The following is an 18,132-nucleotide window of genomic DNA, read 5'->3' on the forward strand; positions in this document are numbered from 1 at the left end:
TATAATTATATATGAAACATTTAAAATTTTTGACTGCTATGATTCGATACCCTAGTGGACCAGCCCCACATACAATACTTAAGATCTTGGATTGAACTAAAAACTTGATTACATGGTACAAAAAACCGAAAAAAACGTCCGAATTCACCCCAGTTTACGGTACATACAACATATACATATCAATTATCTATCTACACATAGCCACATGCCACAATCCCAAAATGGGTGGCCATTTGGCCTGATTATTTTATGGGGAGGGGCACTAGCCCTCCGCTAACCCTCTTGTTCACACGTAGGGAACGCGTATGGGTTGGTTATATGGTTACCACCTAGTGTTGTAAAAGGTGTCCTGGCTTACAGGAAACCATTAGGCTTGTCACTCAATTTAAAGCCACCTCAAAAGGAAAGAGGAGTAATAAAAAGTGACAGGAATGATGGGAGAAATAGGACGAGAGGAGGACAGACACAGAAAAAGAATGTTAAGTGAAGGACAAAGTACGGCAACACTACGTCAAGTGAATGGATGATGGTCACCTTCACCTACCACACACACATATACATATAACTTAGATCAATATACTGTATGTAACTAGACACCCAGATAACGACATACACACAGACTGATAGAATACAAACATACAACTTACAGTGACGGTGTCAGTGGAAAGGTAACCAGACAGTGATCCAGACCCATACTGGATGGAAAATTCTGTACCGTTCTTCTTGTATGTTGAGGACTTGCGTGCATCATACTTGTTGTGGATCACTGCAACAAGATAAAATTATAAACAGTATTATAATTTACTCTTCTGGCTAACAACAATGAACCATTTTACATTCACGCTTACAGCACACAATTTTGGTGCTGGAATTGATGCCTTCACCTGGTGGCACCAATATCAATGGAAGGCTTCAGTGCCTGATTATAAAAATGTCTCTCAACTCCCTCCCTATCCCCCCAAACAAGGACGTACTGCATATAAAGGTCACCTCTAGCCTACAGTAAATTAAATTCACATTCAGGTAAGTCTGGGGCAACAACAATACAGTTTTACTCAGCTTAGAGAAACTCAACTACAAACACAGGGTTTAGTGAGGACTGGGTGGTGCATTTTTTTCCTTTTTTGTTATTTACTTCATGCAAAAAGTGTCTATTAGTTCCATGACATAAGTACTGTGTAATCCCCAAGAGGTGCATTGAATCAAATCATGTAATGCCACCACTGGATATACACTGGTCATCTGCCCTTACATTTACAGTAGTATATTGTGTGTGTGTGTGTGTGTGTGTGTGTGTGTGTGTGTGTTTCTACCTTTCCCTATTTACACTACCATTATGGAGTATGCTTTGCTATCCTACAACACATCCCTGGCATATAATAAGAACTCTGCATTGTACTGCATGTGGCTTTGCAGATTTCTTAACACCCCTCCCATGGCCACTTATTCTGCACATACATCTTATTTCATTCGTTCATCATCTAATCCAGTGTTGTCCCATGAGAAGCATAGGAGCCCGGGGCTAGGCGAGCTGGTCCTGACATTTAAGTTAAGAGCAACCAGCCTCACTCATCCCTGAGTGATATTACATGAGCAATAAACCCCAACCACCCCTTAGACATAAACCTTCACTGGTTCAATCCGATTGGAGCGCCGTAATTACCCACTAAACCACCAGGCGCCATAATTTGGTTATATGGTTACCACCCAGCATATTAAATGGTTTTCTGGTGTACAGGAAACCATTTGGCTTGTCACTCAGTGTAGAGTCACCCACAGGCAGAAGGAAAAGGAAAGGATGAAGGAAAGAAAGACAGAAGAGGGAGTGTAAAGTCACCCACAGGCAGAAGGATGAGGAAAGGATGAAGGAAAGAAAGACAGAAGAGGGAGTGTAAAGTCACCCACAGGCAGAAGGAAGAGGAAAGAATGAAGGAAAGAAAGATAGAAGAGGGTAGAATAAAAGAAGGATGGAGGACAGGAAAGGGCAGACACCCGAGAGCAGCACTACAATGAGTGAGTGGATGGTGAGCATCCCCACCTACCACTATACATTTTAATATCCTCTCATGTGTTAGTGAAAATGAGTAAGTGAAGAAGAGGATGGAGAATGATAAAAAGACTTGGAGAGTATAAAAGTGATTGAGGCAGAGGGGTGTGGGGGAAGGGAAGACTGATAATGAGAAGGAAGGATGAGGTGGAGAGGCATCTTAGAAAGTGGGATGGGGTGGGGGTGAGCTGCAGGGAATACAGAGTAGAGAACTGGGCGACATGGAGAAGGTTTGTTTGTGGCCACCCCTTGTGGTATAAGGACATCTGGCAATAGACTAATAGATAGATGGATACCATCTATCTACCTACTGCCAGATGCCTCAAGCCCGTAAGGGGTGGCCACAAACAAATCATCTCCACGTTGCCCTGTCCAATGCCACTTCGCTGTCTTGCTCCTAGTTCACACCCCCCCCTCTCATGTACCTCTCCATTCCATTCCTCCACCTCATCCTCAGCCTCCCCCTCCCTTCCCCCCCCCTCCATCTCACTCCCACACACTCTCCTCATTGCTCTCTTGCTCTCTATCCTCTCCACATGGCCAAACCACCACAATGTACTGTATTTCTCTTAACACTTCCTATCACATCCACACCACAACGCTCCTTCACTTCCTCCTTTGTCAGTCTGTCTCTCCATGTAACTCCACAGGCTCTTCTCCAATAACTCATTTCCACTGCTCTCGCTCTTGACTTGTGTCCTTCCAACAACGTCCAAGCTTCACTTCCATACGTCAGAGTTGGTATCACAATACTGTCATGCAGTAGCTTTTTCACTTCCATGCTCACTTCCCTGTTTCTCATCACTGCTTTCAAGGAACCAGCAACCTTTCTTCCTTATTGTACAACAGGGAAGTTAAGAGATACAAAGTGAAATATTAGTGATGTACATTATACTGATATTAAAACACTATAAATGACATTCACAAAAATGTTGAGATGTAATACACAAAAGCAATAACTACGGACGAGGTGCCACAAAGCCTCACATGCCACTCCAAATATAAGCCTTACTGGGCCAAGCACCACACGCACCACTAATTCACATTCATTACTGACAATTATACACTACTGTCTTAACCTCCATTGCCCGGGAAAGTCATTCTGATTTTACTCTTGCTGTCTCTAGGTGACTATGTAACTTGGGAAGGGTAACCAGCTAGGGAGGGTGTGTATGAGTGAGGGTGTAAACTGCAGGAAGGCGCAGCCTGATGACAGGGAGGACAACACTGAGGCAACCCTTCTGTGATTAAGGCATCTGGCTAAAGATAGTGACAGACAGACAGGACTGACTTTGAAACAGATGGAGTAGATAAAGATAATGGTACCAGTGAACTTCATTCTACCCCTTTGAGGCTTGTGGTGGAGGGTAGTGATCATCATCCACTCACTTGATGTAGTTATGTCTACTTCATCCTTCACCTTTTATTATTCTTTTTGTCTGTCCCCTTCGCTTCCTATTTCTCCCATCCTTCCTGTCATGTTTGTTACTCTTCTTTCCACTTCAGGTGACTCTACACTGCAAGACAAGGCTATGGTTTCTTGTAACCCAGGAAACCATTTACTGCTGAGTGGTAACCATATAATCAAATAATGAGGTGATGTGGAGCCTGCTATGGTGCCCCTGTTAACTGGTTGGCGAGACACAAACGCTGTGTCCATCCAGGAACCAAACCTACACACTGTTCCCCACACCCTACTGTGGCAAGGCACTGTCTACTCCAAAGAAATGTTGGTTTACAGCAAGGGATGGCCCAGCAGGGATGGTTGCTTGCCTGTGGTTGATGGTTCTGCTCAGCCAGAGAGACCAGGGTTACTCTATTACTATTACTACTACATTCTATCTATCTACTGGTATCTATCAATCAATTGCTTGACATCTTAATCCCATATGGGGAGGCCATGAACAAACTGCCTCCATATTGCCCTCTTCCCCGCCATTTTGCTGCCCTGCTCCCAGCTCACACACCCCTCTCTCACATACCTCTCCACTCTATCCCTTCATCTCATCCTTGGCCTCCCCCTCCCTCTCCCCTCCTCCACTACTACTACTACTACTACTAATGAATAAAATTACTTGGAAGCAACACGAATACACTGTACAGAAATATCACTGTGCTCAAAAAAAATAAATAAATAAAAAAATAAATAAACACAGGAAGTAGTGTCAATGTGTTTATACTTTTTTTTCCCTCTAACTCTGCCTAAAACTGATATCTCTCCACCTAGAATGCCAACTTATAACAACAGATTAGTGCTAGAATATGATGCTGGTCATCAAGAAGTGCAATACATAGGATGTACAACCATTACATTGCCAGTTTTATGCCTGTTAAAGTGAACAGAGTAGTGTTTAGTTCTGCAAATGACTAACATAGTATTCTCTTGTATATTATCCATAGTGTATGTTGATAATACCTTCCTCTTCCCCTCTATGCTCCTTTTTCCCTTCTCCTCCAGTCTCCACTCTTTATCCTCCTTTCTACTTTTTAAACAAATAAAACACGCTCTTGTTACTCAAACTTAAACCAAAACTATTTTCCCTCACCATCTTGAATGTGGAGATATAACAAGAGATTAGCACTAGAATACAATGCTAGTCATGAAGTGCTGTGGAATGCATGCACAGCTGTGGTATTGTCTTTTTCTGCCACTCAGTTACGTGAAATAACCGGCAAATGCACGAAAATCTGGGCCAAGTTAAGAATAAAAAAACAGTACGGTATAGGCTTTATTAACCCCTTGGGTACAAAAGACACTGTGTTCCCCTCGTAAAATACTGTATTCACAAGAGATATAAACTTGGCAGAATGCTGACCTTTTACAGCCTATTTCCCAGAGGTCAATGGTACAATCAGACAATACTATGGCCCTGCATCCTTTCCACAACACTTTTCATGTTTAGCACCGTATTCCAGTATTAATAATTTGTTATGGCTCAGATTTCAAGATGGAGAAATGGCAACTTTGCATACAGGAACTCAAAGTGTACGGAATACAGTACAGTAAACTGTCATTTTTCCACTGTAATTCAGCCAAGCTCGTCGAAAAATGTAAAACACCAGGTATTGCACAGTAACCCCCACTGGCTCAATATTCAGTTTAGAGCCAGGTAATGTGTTACTGTCCGTCTCTACTCCCTATCCTAAAAACTCTCCCATGAGTAAAAGATGAAAACTATAAAATAATGATACAGAACAGTAACAGAGTACCTGTAATACAGTACTGATCAGATACCACTTACGAGCCAGTTAATATGTCTCAATCCCGAATATTGCATGGAACTGTTGGTTATGTCCTGTTTCCATGCTGGATGTTGCTTAAGTTCACCAGATATTGCTTTAACAGAGCCGAGCCAGCAACGATGGTCATTGCATTGTGCCGGATATTGCAACAATGAATAATTGAGAGTTTACTGTACTGGCAGTTTAATAGGCTAAGTACAGAATACAGGTCAGCTTCAATATACAATCTAGCGTTATGCCATCATTCACTTATATGACACAAACATTCTAGCATCCTTGTTTTTATTATACAATGGCCAGTTTTAATTATACAATTATAATCTCCTGTGAAGCCTTATCTTTTTATGTATGAACGTTGATTTTAATTATTCATTCCTGAAGTTTTTGATATACAACCCATCTTTACCCGACTTTCACATATGTAACCTGACTCTATAGCAAGGTCCACCTGGTCAACATGAACAAACTATAGGCTACTCACAGCATGCAATGTTGGTGTATTTTTAGATTACGCAAATAAGCTGCAAAAGAACAAAAATTTCCACCAGGCTGATATGAATGAACTATATATCACCAACAGCATTCAAGAAAACAAGCTGCCAATGGATGAAGATCTCTGCCAAGTAAAATAATAATAATCCATCCATCCATCCATCATCCCCATGAGAAGCGTAGGAGCCCGGGGCTAGGCAAGATGGTCCTGACATTTAAGATGAAAGTGACCAGTCTCACTCATCCCTGAGTGGCATTATGTGAGCAATAAACCCCAACCACTCCTTGGATATAAACCTTCACCGGCTCAGTCCGATTGGAGCGCCATAATTACCCACTAAACCACCAGGCGCCATAATTTAGTTATATGGTTACCACCCAGCTTAGTAAATTGTTTCCTGGTGTACAGGAAACCATTTGGCTTGTCACTCAGTGTCACCCAAAGGCAGAAGGAAAAGGAAAGAATGAAGGAATGAAAGACAGAAGAGTGCAAAGTCACCCATAGGCAGAAGGAAGAGGAAAGAATGAAGGAAAGAACGACAGAAGAGGGAGTGTAAAGTCACCCGTAAGCAGAAGGATGATGAAAAAATGAAAGAAAGAATGAAAGACAGAAGAGGATGGAAGGAATAGAAGGATGGAGGAGAGGAAATGGCAGACACCCGAGAGCAGCACTACATTGAATGAGTGGATGGTGAGTGCCCCCAAATAATAATCATCATCATCACCATCACCATTCATTTATGCATCCATCATCTCATCCTGTGTTGCCCCATGAGGAGTGTAGGAGCCTGAGGCTTGGTAAGTTGGTCCTAGCATTTAAGATGAGAGTGACCAGCCTCACTCATCCCTGAGTGGCATTATGTGAGCAATAAACCCCAACCATCCCTTGGATACAAACCTTCACTGGCTCAATCCAACTGGAGCGCTGTAATTACCCACTAAAACCACCAGGCACCATAATTTGGTTATATGGTTACCACCCAGTGTAGTAAATGGTTTCCTGGTGTACAAGAAACCATTTGGCTTGTCACTCAGTGTAGAGTCACCCAAAGGCAGAAAGAGAAGGAAGGAAAGGAGGAAACAAGGAAATAAGAGGAAGGAAGGTAAGAAGGAAGGAAGAGAGGAAAGGGCAGCCACCTGTGAGCGGCACTACGTTGAGTGAGTGGATGGTGAGTGCCCCCACCTATCACTAATAATAATAACACTAACACTACTACTAATAATAATAATAACGACAGTACTCACAGCAAGCAATGTTGGTGTAGTGGCACTGTTTTGACGGCACCCACAGATTGGATGAGCCTGTGTCAAACACCACACGGAACGACTGGGGTGGTGTGCCGATGGAGATGGGGCCATAGTACTGCGCCTGTGTGTGTGCAGGGGGAGGGGGAAGAGGGTGTAAAGCTGGTGCATAAATCTTTGTTGCCATAAAGAATCACAGATCTTTTAGTTGCAGTATTTCCATTCAAAGATGTTTTATTATAAGTTATGGATGAATTTACACCTAGCTTTCATTTAAAGTTGTCTCTACTTTCTCTACGTGTAGCCTTAATTTCTCCCTCCCCCTCATTCACATATGCTCTCCTAGTCAGTCTCTCCACCTCCTGTCACTCCACATGGACTAACTATCTTTGGACTGCTTCAAACACTTCCATACACATTTACATGAACACAACACTACACCTAACTTCCTCACTTGACTGACCACACAAACACACCAACCCTACACCACCACACACCAACCCTACACCACCACACACCAACCCTACACCACCCCACAAACACACCAACCCTACACCACCCCACAAACACACCAACCCTACACCACCACACAAACACACCAACCCTACACCACCACACACCAACCCTACACCACCACACAAACACACCAACCCTACACCACCACACAAACACACCAACCCTACACCACCACACAAACACACCAACCCTACACCACCACACAAACACACCAACCCTACACCACCACACAAACACACCAACCCTACACCACCACACAAACACACCAACCCTACACCACCACACAAACACACCAACCCTACACCACCACACAAACACACCAACCCTACACCACCACACAAACACACCAACCCTACACCACCACACAAACACACCAACCCTACACCACCACACACCAACCCTACACCACCACACAAACACAACAAACCAGTATCAAACACAAACAACTTCAACCACATCTCACATCCATGTAATATGAGATAAGGTGGCAGTTAAAAGTAAATTAATAAATACAAATATATACATAAAAGGCAACCAATGTGTATCAGACCCAGCCCTGACACTGTAGCAAACACCATCACACACTCACATCCATGTAGTTTGACAGCGGCTCTGGCATGGGTCCAGTAGCACCCCATCGGCGATGAGTCAGCTTCACTGATGTGTCAACTTCCTGCAGGCTGCGGCGTGCTGACTTGAACTTGTGCAGCGGGATCCTGTGCCAGCAGAGTTATATACTTATTGCCCACTCTTATTACTCTAGCTTGGCCTAATGACAACTCTTTATCTTGAATGATCAGCTATGCTGGTAAAGTATATTAACATTAGAGTATAATGTGGTGGTACACGGTGCCAACCATGATCCACTCACTTGATATAATGCTGCCTACTTTTTCCTTCACCTTTATCACTCTTTTTTTGCCCCCTCTCTTCCTATTTCTCCCATCTTTCCTGTCATTATTTATTACTCTTCTTTCCTTTTCATGTGGCATTACATTGAGTGACAAGCCTAATGGTTTCCTGTAAGCCAGAAAACCATTTACAACACTGGGTGGCAACCATATAACCAACCCATAACATGTTCCCTAAGTGTCAGCAAGTGGGTTGGCAGTGGGTTAGTGTCCCTCCCTGTACAACAACTTGCGCAAACGACCACCCCTAATGAGATTATGGTGTCTGGCAACAGATACATATACACACAGAATGTACTGCTAGTCATGAAAAAGTGCTATGGAAATGATAAGCCACAGCATTGCCTTTTCCTGCTAGAGCTACCTGAAATAAGCTGTAAAAAGACAAAAAACTAGCCAAGTTAAGGTTATAAGAGTAAAGGTGTAAAACTGCCAACCCTTCACCTTGAATGCAATAGCAAGAAATTAACACTTCAATATGCTGGTGGTCAGGAAGAAATGCTATGGCAACGATGCAGAGCCAAAGAATTGTCTTTCTGCCATGGAGTTATGGGGAATAAGATGCAGAAACATAATCCTCTCCCCCTCAGTTAGGGTAAAAGATCTATTGTGCCTTATTCATGCTGCTATCAGGTAATTCTAAACAACTTGGAGAGCCATCAGAGCAGTGAAGGGGGCAATGATAGCTGTATCATACCTCTCCAGTTTGTAAAATCCCTCAAGAGATAGCTAGACAGTTTGGGGGGAGGGGAAAAGAAAAAAAAAAAAATAAGAGAAAGAAAGAAAGGTGTTATCAGCCTCACTGCTGTCATTTTCCTGCAGGGTGCATTGTGCTGACTTGAACTTGTGCAACTGAATCCTTGGAGGCAGCATAAACATTCAACACTCAGGTGCCTATGACTCATTCTATCTGTCTGTATCTACCTACAGCCAGATGCCTCAATCCCATAAGAAGTGGCCACAAACAAATCGCCTCCAAGTCAACCTGTCCCCTACCACTTCGCTGCCCTCTCCCCATCTCACACACCCCTCTCATACACCTCTCCACTTCATCCCTCCATCTCATCCTCTCACATGAACAAAAACAATGTGGCATTAGTTGGCATAAAACATTAAAGCTGTCTCCATCATGCAAGGGTTAATGGTGAGTCAGGCTCCCAAGACTCACTGTTACATGAAGAAAATTGTCTAGAAATACTGTACCCTTTTTTATTCTAACGGGCTAGAACTGCCATCTCTCCATCTTAAACGCTGAGCCTTAGCAATAGGTTAACATTAGAATATGATGCTAGTCACAAAGAAGTGCTATGGAAAGGATATAATGCCACAGTTTTGTCTTCTGCCACTGAGCTACTAAAAAAATGGAAAAAAAATTCTGGGCCAAGTTAAGGCCAAAGAATTAAATCAACCATGGGAGGGTTACTGGTGACAGCTCAGGAATACTCCCAGGCTTCACTGACTCCCTCTCACATGAATAACACTAAATGGCATCAGCTGGGACACTATCAGGGTTGTCCTGAGCAGAGAATATTTAAGCCTAGTTGTTTCTTGGGTGGTGGTAGCTGGTGATCATCATCCACTCACTTGTTGTAGTGCTGCCTACTTCTTCCTTCATCTTTATTATTCTTCTTCAGAGTCTGTCCTCTTCCTATTTCTCCCATCTTTCCTGTCACTCTTTATTACTCTTCTTTCCTTTAAAGATGGCTTTACATTGAGTGACAAGCCTAATGATTTCCTCTAAGCCACAAAACCATATACAATGCTGGGTGGTAACCATATCACCAACCCAAACATGTTCCCCTACATGTCAACAAGTGGGTTGGTGAAGGGTCAGTGTCCCTCCCTGTAAAACAACTAACTCAAGGACAACTGGGCACCCCTTAAGGAATGTTGGCATCTGGCTATAGACAGATACATGTTTCTTGGTGAGTTTCTTTGATGTACTGTACGTTCAGCTTTTTTAGATACCCAGCTCCGCATGGATTCCGAAATGCCAAACATGCATCAAAGCAACACCCCATGAGAAAATTAAACCCTTATTCATGTTGTTATGTCAAGAGAATGGAGAGTGAGAGACTAACAAGGAGACTGTATGTGAATGAGATGGAGGGAGGGGGTGGCTGAGGATGAGATGGAGGGATGGAGTGGAGAAGTATATGAGAGAGGGGGGAGGGATGTGAGCTGGGGGGAGGGATGTGAGCTTGGGGGAGGGATGTGAGCTTGAGGGAGGGAGGCGAACTGGTTGGGGACAGGGTGACAAGGAGGCAGTTTGTTTGTGGCCACCCCTTATGGGATTAAGGTGACTGGCAACAGAGAGATAGATAAATAGATAAATGCTGCTACCACATGACTTAATTCAACTTAGGGCAGAATCTCAGTAGTGGAGGTGTAAACCTGGTATAACTAACCATCCAGGTCAGGCCAGGACCCTAGCAGTCTATCCTGCTAGCTACAACCAGATACCACAAGCCTGTAAGAGGTGGCCATTTGTCTTTGAATTAGTGATTTTATGGGAGGGGCACTAACCCTCCACCAACCCATTTGTTGACAGGTAGGGAACACGTACGGGTTGGTTATACGGTTACCACCCAGCATACGGGAAACCACTTGGCTTGTCACTCAATGTAAAGCCACCTGAAAAAGAAAGAAGAGTAGAAAAATGTGACGGGAAAAATGGGAGAAATAAGAAGAAAGGAGGACAGACACTGAAAATGAATGACAAAGGTGAAGGAAGAAGTGGGCAGCACTACATCAAGCGAGTGGATGATGGTCACCACCACCTACCATACCACAAATCCTAGTGGTAAAAGGGTTAATGAAAATCCTAAGATAATCATCTGTCTATCTATCTATAGCAAGATGCCATAATCCTGTAAGTGGTGCCCATTTGTCTCTGAGTAAGTTGTTTTACAGGGAGGGGCACTAACCCTCTACCAACCCACTTGTTAACACGTAGGTGTTGGCAATAATTAAATACAGAAGGTGTTGTTACTGCACTCTGTAAATATTAAACCCTCCCTCATGAGAAATTGTTATTTCTGCCACAGCCACAGCAGCAGCCAAATCCCTTACTGTGTCACTCTCTTTTTGAAGGATGGAATCTGGCATGTTACAAAGGGACAGTTTAATACGTGTAAATATGGTGAGCATCTGAGTGTTCAAAGACAAGACACTTACTGAGATGCCTTTTTGTGATGTGTTTGTGGGGGTAAAGCTATCAAAGGTGTCCTCTCTCTATTTTACTTTATTTTTTTACTTTTTTTCTTTTTACATGGGAGTGATGAAGGGTAACTCTCTCTCTCTCTCTCTCTCTCTCTCTCTCTCTCTCTCTCTCTCTCTCTCTCTTTAACATTAGAGTAATGAAGGGTAAATATCTCTAACCCTATTTTCTTTTTTTTCTTTTTTTTCACAGATGAACAGAGGAAGGAAAAACAAATTTTAAAAACTCTCTTCTAAACAGGACACACCAGCTTAAGGGCAACACAAACATACTGTAATACTTCATGACACGCAGGTTGAAGCCCTCAGATACCTAGTCCTCATTCACTAGGGCCCTGGGTGGTTGCAATGCCCTAGTTAAGAGTGACAGTCCTGCCTGGGTTCCATCCACAAGAGGTGACTGGAGGTGCTTCAATGATGTAATGCCATCAACGGAAGTACACTGATCATTTATACATCTATCTACTGCCAGACGCCTTAATCCCATAAGGGGTTGCCACAAACAAATCACCTCCATGTCACCCTGTCCCCCACCATTTCATTGCCCTGCTCCCAGCTCACACCTCCCTCTCTCATATACAGTCCCTCTCTACTCCATCCCTTCATCTCATGCTTGGCCTCCCGCTCCCCTTCCACCTCACTCACATACACTCTCCTCATCAGTCTCTCACTCACACTCACTCACTCAATGTTGCTGATCATCTACTTATAAATGTACTGGACTACACTAGTCTAGCCTCAGCACCCTACACCTTACACAGAACACATTACCTTATTTAGTTAAAGACGAGTCATAGGAGCCTGGGAGTGTCATTACTGTCTCCATTTATCTTCTCAAGACTGTATTACCTCAAGTACTTTCTTTTAGATTGACATCAGGCAATTTTATTTTGTCTTGAGTGAGTTACAGCAGCATGAATGAAGTAAATCTACCAGACTACAGCCAAAAACCTAAATTCAGAAGGGAGTGACCACAAACAAACCCTCTCCATGTCACTCTGTCCTCCATCATGGTGCCCTCCCTCTGAATCACCGTCATGTTATGTCTCCACCCCATCCCAACACCTCATCCTTGGCTTCCCTCTCTATCTCACTAGCTAACATATTATATTCTTCTATACTTTTTCTATTTATCTATCTATCCAATGCCAGACGCCTTAATCCCGTAAGGGGTGGCCACAAACAAATCGCTTCCATGTCACCCTGTCTCCTGCCATTTCATTGCCCTCCCCCCAGTTCACACACCCCTCTCTCATATACCTCTCCACTCCATCCCTCCATCTCATCCTCGGCCTCCCCCTCCCTAAACTTTTTACTCTACTAAAATTGCCATCTCCCCATGCTCAATTCTGAGTTGAAACAATAGATCAATGCTAGAATATAGTGCTAGTCATGAAGAAGTGCTGTGGAATGACGGTAGAGCCACAGTATTGTCTTTATCTGCCACTGGGCCATATGAAATCGGGTAGAAAATAATGAAAATATAGGCTTAAAAAAAAAAAATGAAAAACAAAAAAGTAATAGTCCCACATACAGTCTCCATCCCCTCCACATGGCCAAACCACCTATTTCCTTACTTAATTCCAGTATTTATGAAGTGCACATATTTGAGGATGGAGAGTGAGAGACTAACATGGAGAGTGTATACGTGAGGTGGAGGGGTGGAGAGGGAGGGGGAGGCCGAGGATGAGATGGAGGGATGGAGTGGAGAGGTATGTGAGAGAGAGGGGTGTTAGCTGGGAGGAAAGCAGTTAAGTGGCATTAAACAGGGCAACATAGAGGAGATTTGTTTGTGGCCACCCCTTATGCGATTGAGGCGTCTGGCAATAGATAGACAGATAGACATATTTAACCTTGTGCAGCAAAAGCCAGTATACATGTAACTGAAATATCAGCAATTACAGTAAGTACAGGTAATCATCCTTATTAACTAGCATGCGTGCAGGTAATAAGCTACATTAACACCCAAGTTCCCATGACTCGCACTTGCTTTAATAAAATCATACAGTTAGTGGAAAATGTGGTAGGTGGTGGTGATCATCATCCACTCACTTCATGTAGTGCTGACTACTTTTTCCTTCACCTTTGTCATTCTTTTTCTGTGTCTGTCCTTCTCTCTTCCTATTTCTCCCATCTTTCCTGTCACTTTTTATTACTCTCCTTTCCTTTTCAGATGGCTTTATATTGAGTAACAAGCCAAATGGTGTCCTGTAAGCCTGGAAACCATTTACAGTGCTGAGTGGTAACCATATAGCCAACCCACACATGTTCCCTATGTGTCAGAAAGTGGGCTGATGGAGCATTAGTGCCCCTCCCCATAAAACAACTAACTCAAAGACAAATAGCCACCCCTTATGGGATTATGGCATCTGTGTATAGATAGTTAGACAGAATTATACTGATGAATACCCTACACCTACTTGAAGCAATGGTTTATCTTCATCTTGTGAGAGTGTGTTTAGAAAATAATAGTCTCATTTTCCACAGTACAATATTCACAAAAAAGAGAGAAAAAAAAAAAGTCAATATTGAGATTAATATCTCTAATATCCTCACAAAACATACCAGTACAATGCATAACCATACTATTTATATTCTACAATTATATTAGCTTCTTCTCTAATAACTGTCTGTCTATCTCTGACTGACATCCTAATTCCTGTTAGGGGTGGCCACAAACTAATCACCTCCATGTCAATCTGTCCTCTGCTAACAAGCTGTCACCCCTCCAAATCCCACCACTTGCATACACCTCTCCACATCGTCCTGTCTCCCCCTGCACCTCACTCACATAATCTCCTAGTCAGTCTCTCATCCTGCATCCTCTCCACGGGGCCAAATCAAGACACTTTTGAAATCATCTCGAGATACTGTATTTCTTCTTCTTTCCACCAAATCTCTACTCTAATCACAACATATAATCTATCTATCTATATATTGCCAGACACCTTAATCCCGGAAGGGGTGGCCACAAACAAATGGCCTCCATGTCGCCCTGTCCCCAGCCTTTTCTCTGCCCTGCTCCCAGGTCACACCCCCCTCCCTCATATACCTCTCCACTCCATCCCTCCTTCTCATCCTTGGCCTGAGCAAATTATATAACATACATTCACAATATATACATTACCTCTTTCCCTAACTTAATAATTATTATGGTTACACCTGTGAACGCAAATTGTCAGCAGTCTATCTGTCTATCTATCTATAGCCAGACGCCTCAATCCCATCAGGGGTGGTCACAAACAAATAACCTCCATGTTGCCCTGTTCCCTGCCATTTTATTGCGCTCCCTACAACTTACACCCCCCCCCTCTCATATACCTCTCTACTCCATCCCTCCATCTCATCCTCAGTCTCCCCCTCCCTCTCCCCCCATCACTCACACTCTCCCAGTCTCTCACTCACCCATCCTTTCACATGGCCAAACCACCTCAATGTATTTCTCCTAATATTTTCTGTTGCATCTACATCCATACCACGATGCTCCTTCACTTCCTCCGTAGTCATGGAAGAAAATAAATGACACACAATATCCATCATCATCATTATCCTTACATCTGTTTCCTACCCAAGGAGGGGGTGGGGTATATTTAAAGGGAAAAAAAAAAAAAAGCCCTACCCTCATTCAATCACCATTCAGGCCCCTGGTATGGCAAAAATTATACTGTACATTATGTAAATTTTGGTACTACTGTATTGTAGTTTCAGCCAAAAACAGAATTATAAAATTTTGATGTTTTTTCGGTACTTTTGACAATTCTGAGACACTTTTCTTCTATGGCATTTTTGTCGCATCTTATTTTCATTTTACTCTTGAAGGTTAGGTTATGTTATCTTCAAGAGTAATCATCATCATCATCATCATCCAGACCTCCTTTCCCACCATAGGGCACGGTGAGGAGTAGCAACATCCAGACAGTCCCAGTCTGCCCAATCGTATGGGCCACACTTCCAGTCACTCATTATTCAAGTCCCTGGAATCCTGGCTCTATCTGATCCGCCAAAAAACATTCACCACATTCTGTTCCTTCACATAAACATAAATGCCATAGAAGAAAAGTGTCTTGGAACTGTCTTAAATACCAGAAAAATGGGTCAAAATCTTGTAATTCTGTGGCTGGCTGAAACTATAATACCGTAAAACTAAAATTTCTTTACCCTCCACCCCTTTGTTTTTTATTCTTAGTGGTGCCAGACATTTATATTTAGCCTGGGTGAGAATACTGAGGGACTGAGGGAAAGAGGGGGAGCTTAGGCCTAACTGTGTCTGGCAGGGAAACATCTATACTCTTTCCAAACTAACTTGGCGTAATACTGCCATCCCTCTATCTTGAATACTGAGTTGTACAAGATATTAACCCTAGACTATGGTGTTAGTCACAAAGCAGTGCTATGGAGAGGATGCAGAATAATGTGTTTGGCCAATGAGCTATTCATTCATTCATCATCTAATCCTGTGTTGCCCCATGAAAGGTGCAGGAGGCCAGGCCTAGGCAAGTTGGTCCTGACATTTAAGATGCGAGTGACCAGCATCAATTATCCCTGAGTGGCATTACGTGAGCAGTAAACCCCAACCACCCCTTAGATATAAACCTGCACTGGCTCAATCTCACTGGAGTGCCTTAATTACCCACTGAACCACCAAGCACCATAATTTGGTTATGTGGTTACCACCCAGCATAGTAAATGGTTTCCTGGTGTACAATACAGGGAACCATTTGGCTTGTCACTCAGTGCAAAATCACCCACAGACAGAAGGAAGAAAAAAGAGTGAAGGAAACAATGGCTGAAGAGGAAGGATTATGTTGCAAATGGTCAAAAATCTTGGACAAGTAAAGATGGAGGAACTACTGAATATAAGATTAGTACACTGATATTTAGATGCCACAACTGCACTTAACTTTTTTATGGATTTACTGTATATATCTTTAAAAATTTACATTTCATCACCTGCTAACACTTACCTTGTATGACATGTACTGCAACTAACATCTTCCCTCCTATGGGGTTAATAATCTTCTATCAGGGGATCACCAACCCCTCCTGCCATCAGTTGTAACAGCATTATCAAAAGAAAAGTGTTATACTCTTTTTACTCAAGCTTGGCCTGACATTCCCATATCTCTTTTTGCAATGCTGAGCTGTAACAATGGATTAACACAAATATGATACTAATCAGGAAGAAGTGCCATGGAAAGGATGTGGAGCCATAGCATTATCTTTTCAGTCAAGTGAGCTAGGCTACTTGAAATTTGCTTCAAAGGGAAATATTTTTGACCAAAGTTTAGTAAAAGGTCTGTCTATCTATCAACAGCCAGATGCCATTATCCCATAAGGGGTGACTCTTTGTCTGAGCTAGTTGTTTTACATGGAGGGGCACTAACCCTCCACCAACCCACTTACTGACACGTAGTGAACAAGTAGCAATTGTTTGGTTATATGGTTACTACTCAGCAATGTAAATGGTTTCCTGGCTTACAGGAAACCATTAGGCTTGTCACTCAATGTAAAGCCACCTGAAGAGGAAAGAAGAGTAATAAAAAGTGACAGGGAAGACGAGAGAAATAGGAAGAGAGGAGGACAGACATTGAAGAAGAATGATACAGGTGAAGGAAGTCAGGCAGCATTACATCGAGTGGATGATGATCGCTTCCCCTACCATCGGTCAACAAATCAATATACCGGTAGTTCATCCTGCCTATATCTAACACAATACATATAACTTTAATATATGTAAATCAAGTACAATCCCATATCAGAAAACACTGACGTCAATATCACATGACCTGGCCAAGGCATTTTCCCGTATCCATAACAACACTATCAACAACCCATTTCCTCCCAATTAATTACCTCCAATTTAACAGACTCAGCATTACCTAAATTAATAAGGAAACACAAAACATTCATTATATATGGAAATTACGTATATCAGAAATGAAAAATAAAAACCAAGTTACGGTAGGTAGTCCCGTATATAACAATATACAGTATTACTATAAACAAACCCTTTATCACAACCACACTGTTTCTATTTAACTTGAACATTATCAGTATTATCTCACCTCACAAGGTCTGCCGCCGCCACAGCTAATAATGTCAAGATAATAAGGCCCTTCATAACTATTGCTGGAGGCTACGTGCGGAACTGTTGAGTCAACTGTGAAGAGTGAGAAGTCAGCCTGGCCGCTGGCAGGACTAGGGTTGCCATTGATCGCTAAACTTGCTATCAAAATCTGCTAAAAATTTCGTTAAATGCTTATTATAAAAGATTTATTAAATTAAATGTTTATTGTATACAAAATACATATAAATTAAAAGGTGGTGGGTCTTGCCATAGATCTCCACCAAGAAAAAAAAATTGGTTTCCTACATTAGCAAAAATATAAGTTATTCATAAGGTACAGTACTTCAGATCTCAAGAAAAAATATCGAAACTGTATAAAATTTCGCTACAAC

General features: G+C 42.5%; 1 protein-coding gene across 1 annotated transcript in view; it reads right to left on the minus strand.

Moving 5' to 3' along the window:
• Positions 1-17,834, minus strand: part of cathD (cathepsin D) — a 30,418-nt gene extending 12,584 nt beyond the window's left edge. Inside the window, exons 1-4 of the mRNA XM_080270422.1 lie at positions 17,739-17,834; positions 8,133-8,259; positions 7,028-7,151; positions 648-766 (exon numbers count right to left, since the gene is read on the minus strand). Of these exons, the coding sequence (XP_080126548.1) occupies positions 648-766; positions 7,028-7,151; positions 8,133-8,259; positions 17,739-17,794 (426 nt within the window). The 5' untranslated portion in view covers positions 17,795-17,834. The remainder of the gene's footprint in view (positions 1-647; positions 767-7,027; positions 7,152-8,132; positions 8,260-17,738) is intronic.
• Positions 17,835-18,132: the final 298 nt, after the last annotated feature.

This window comes from Coenobita brevimanus, chromosome 40 (genome assembly GCF_032717465.1).
Source record: "Coenobita brevimanus isolate Jiangsu-jjx chromosome 40, ASM3271746v2, whole genome shotgun sequence".
Lineage (NCBI taxonomy): Eukaryota > Metazoa > Arthropoda > Malacostraca > Decapoda > Coenobitidae > Coenobita > Coenobita brevimanus.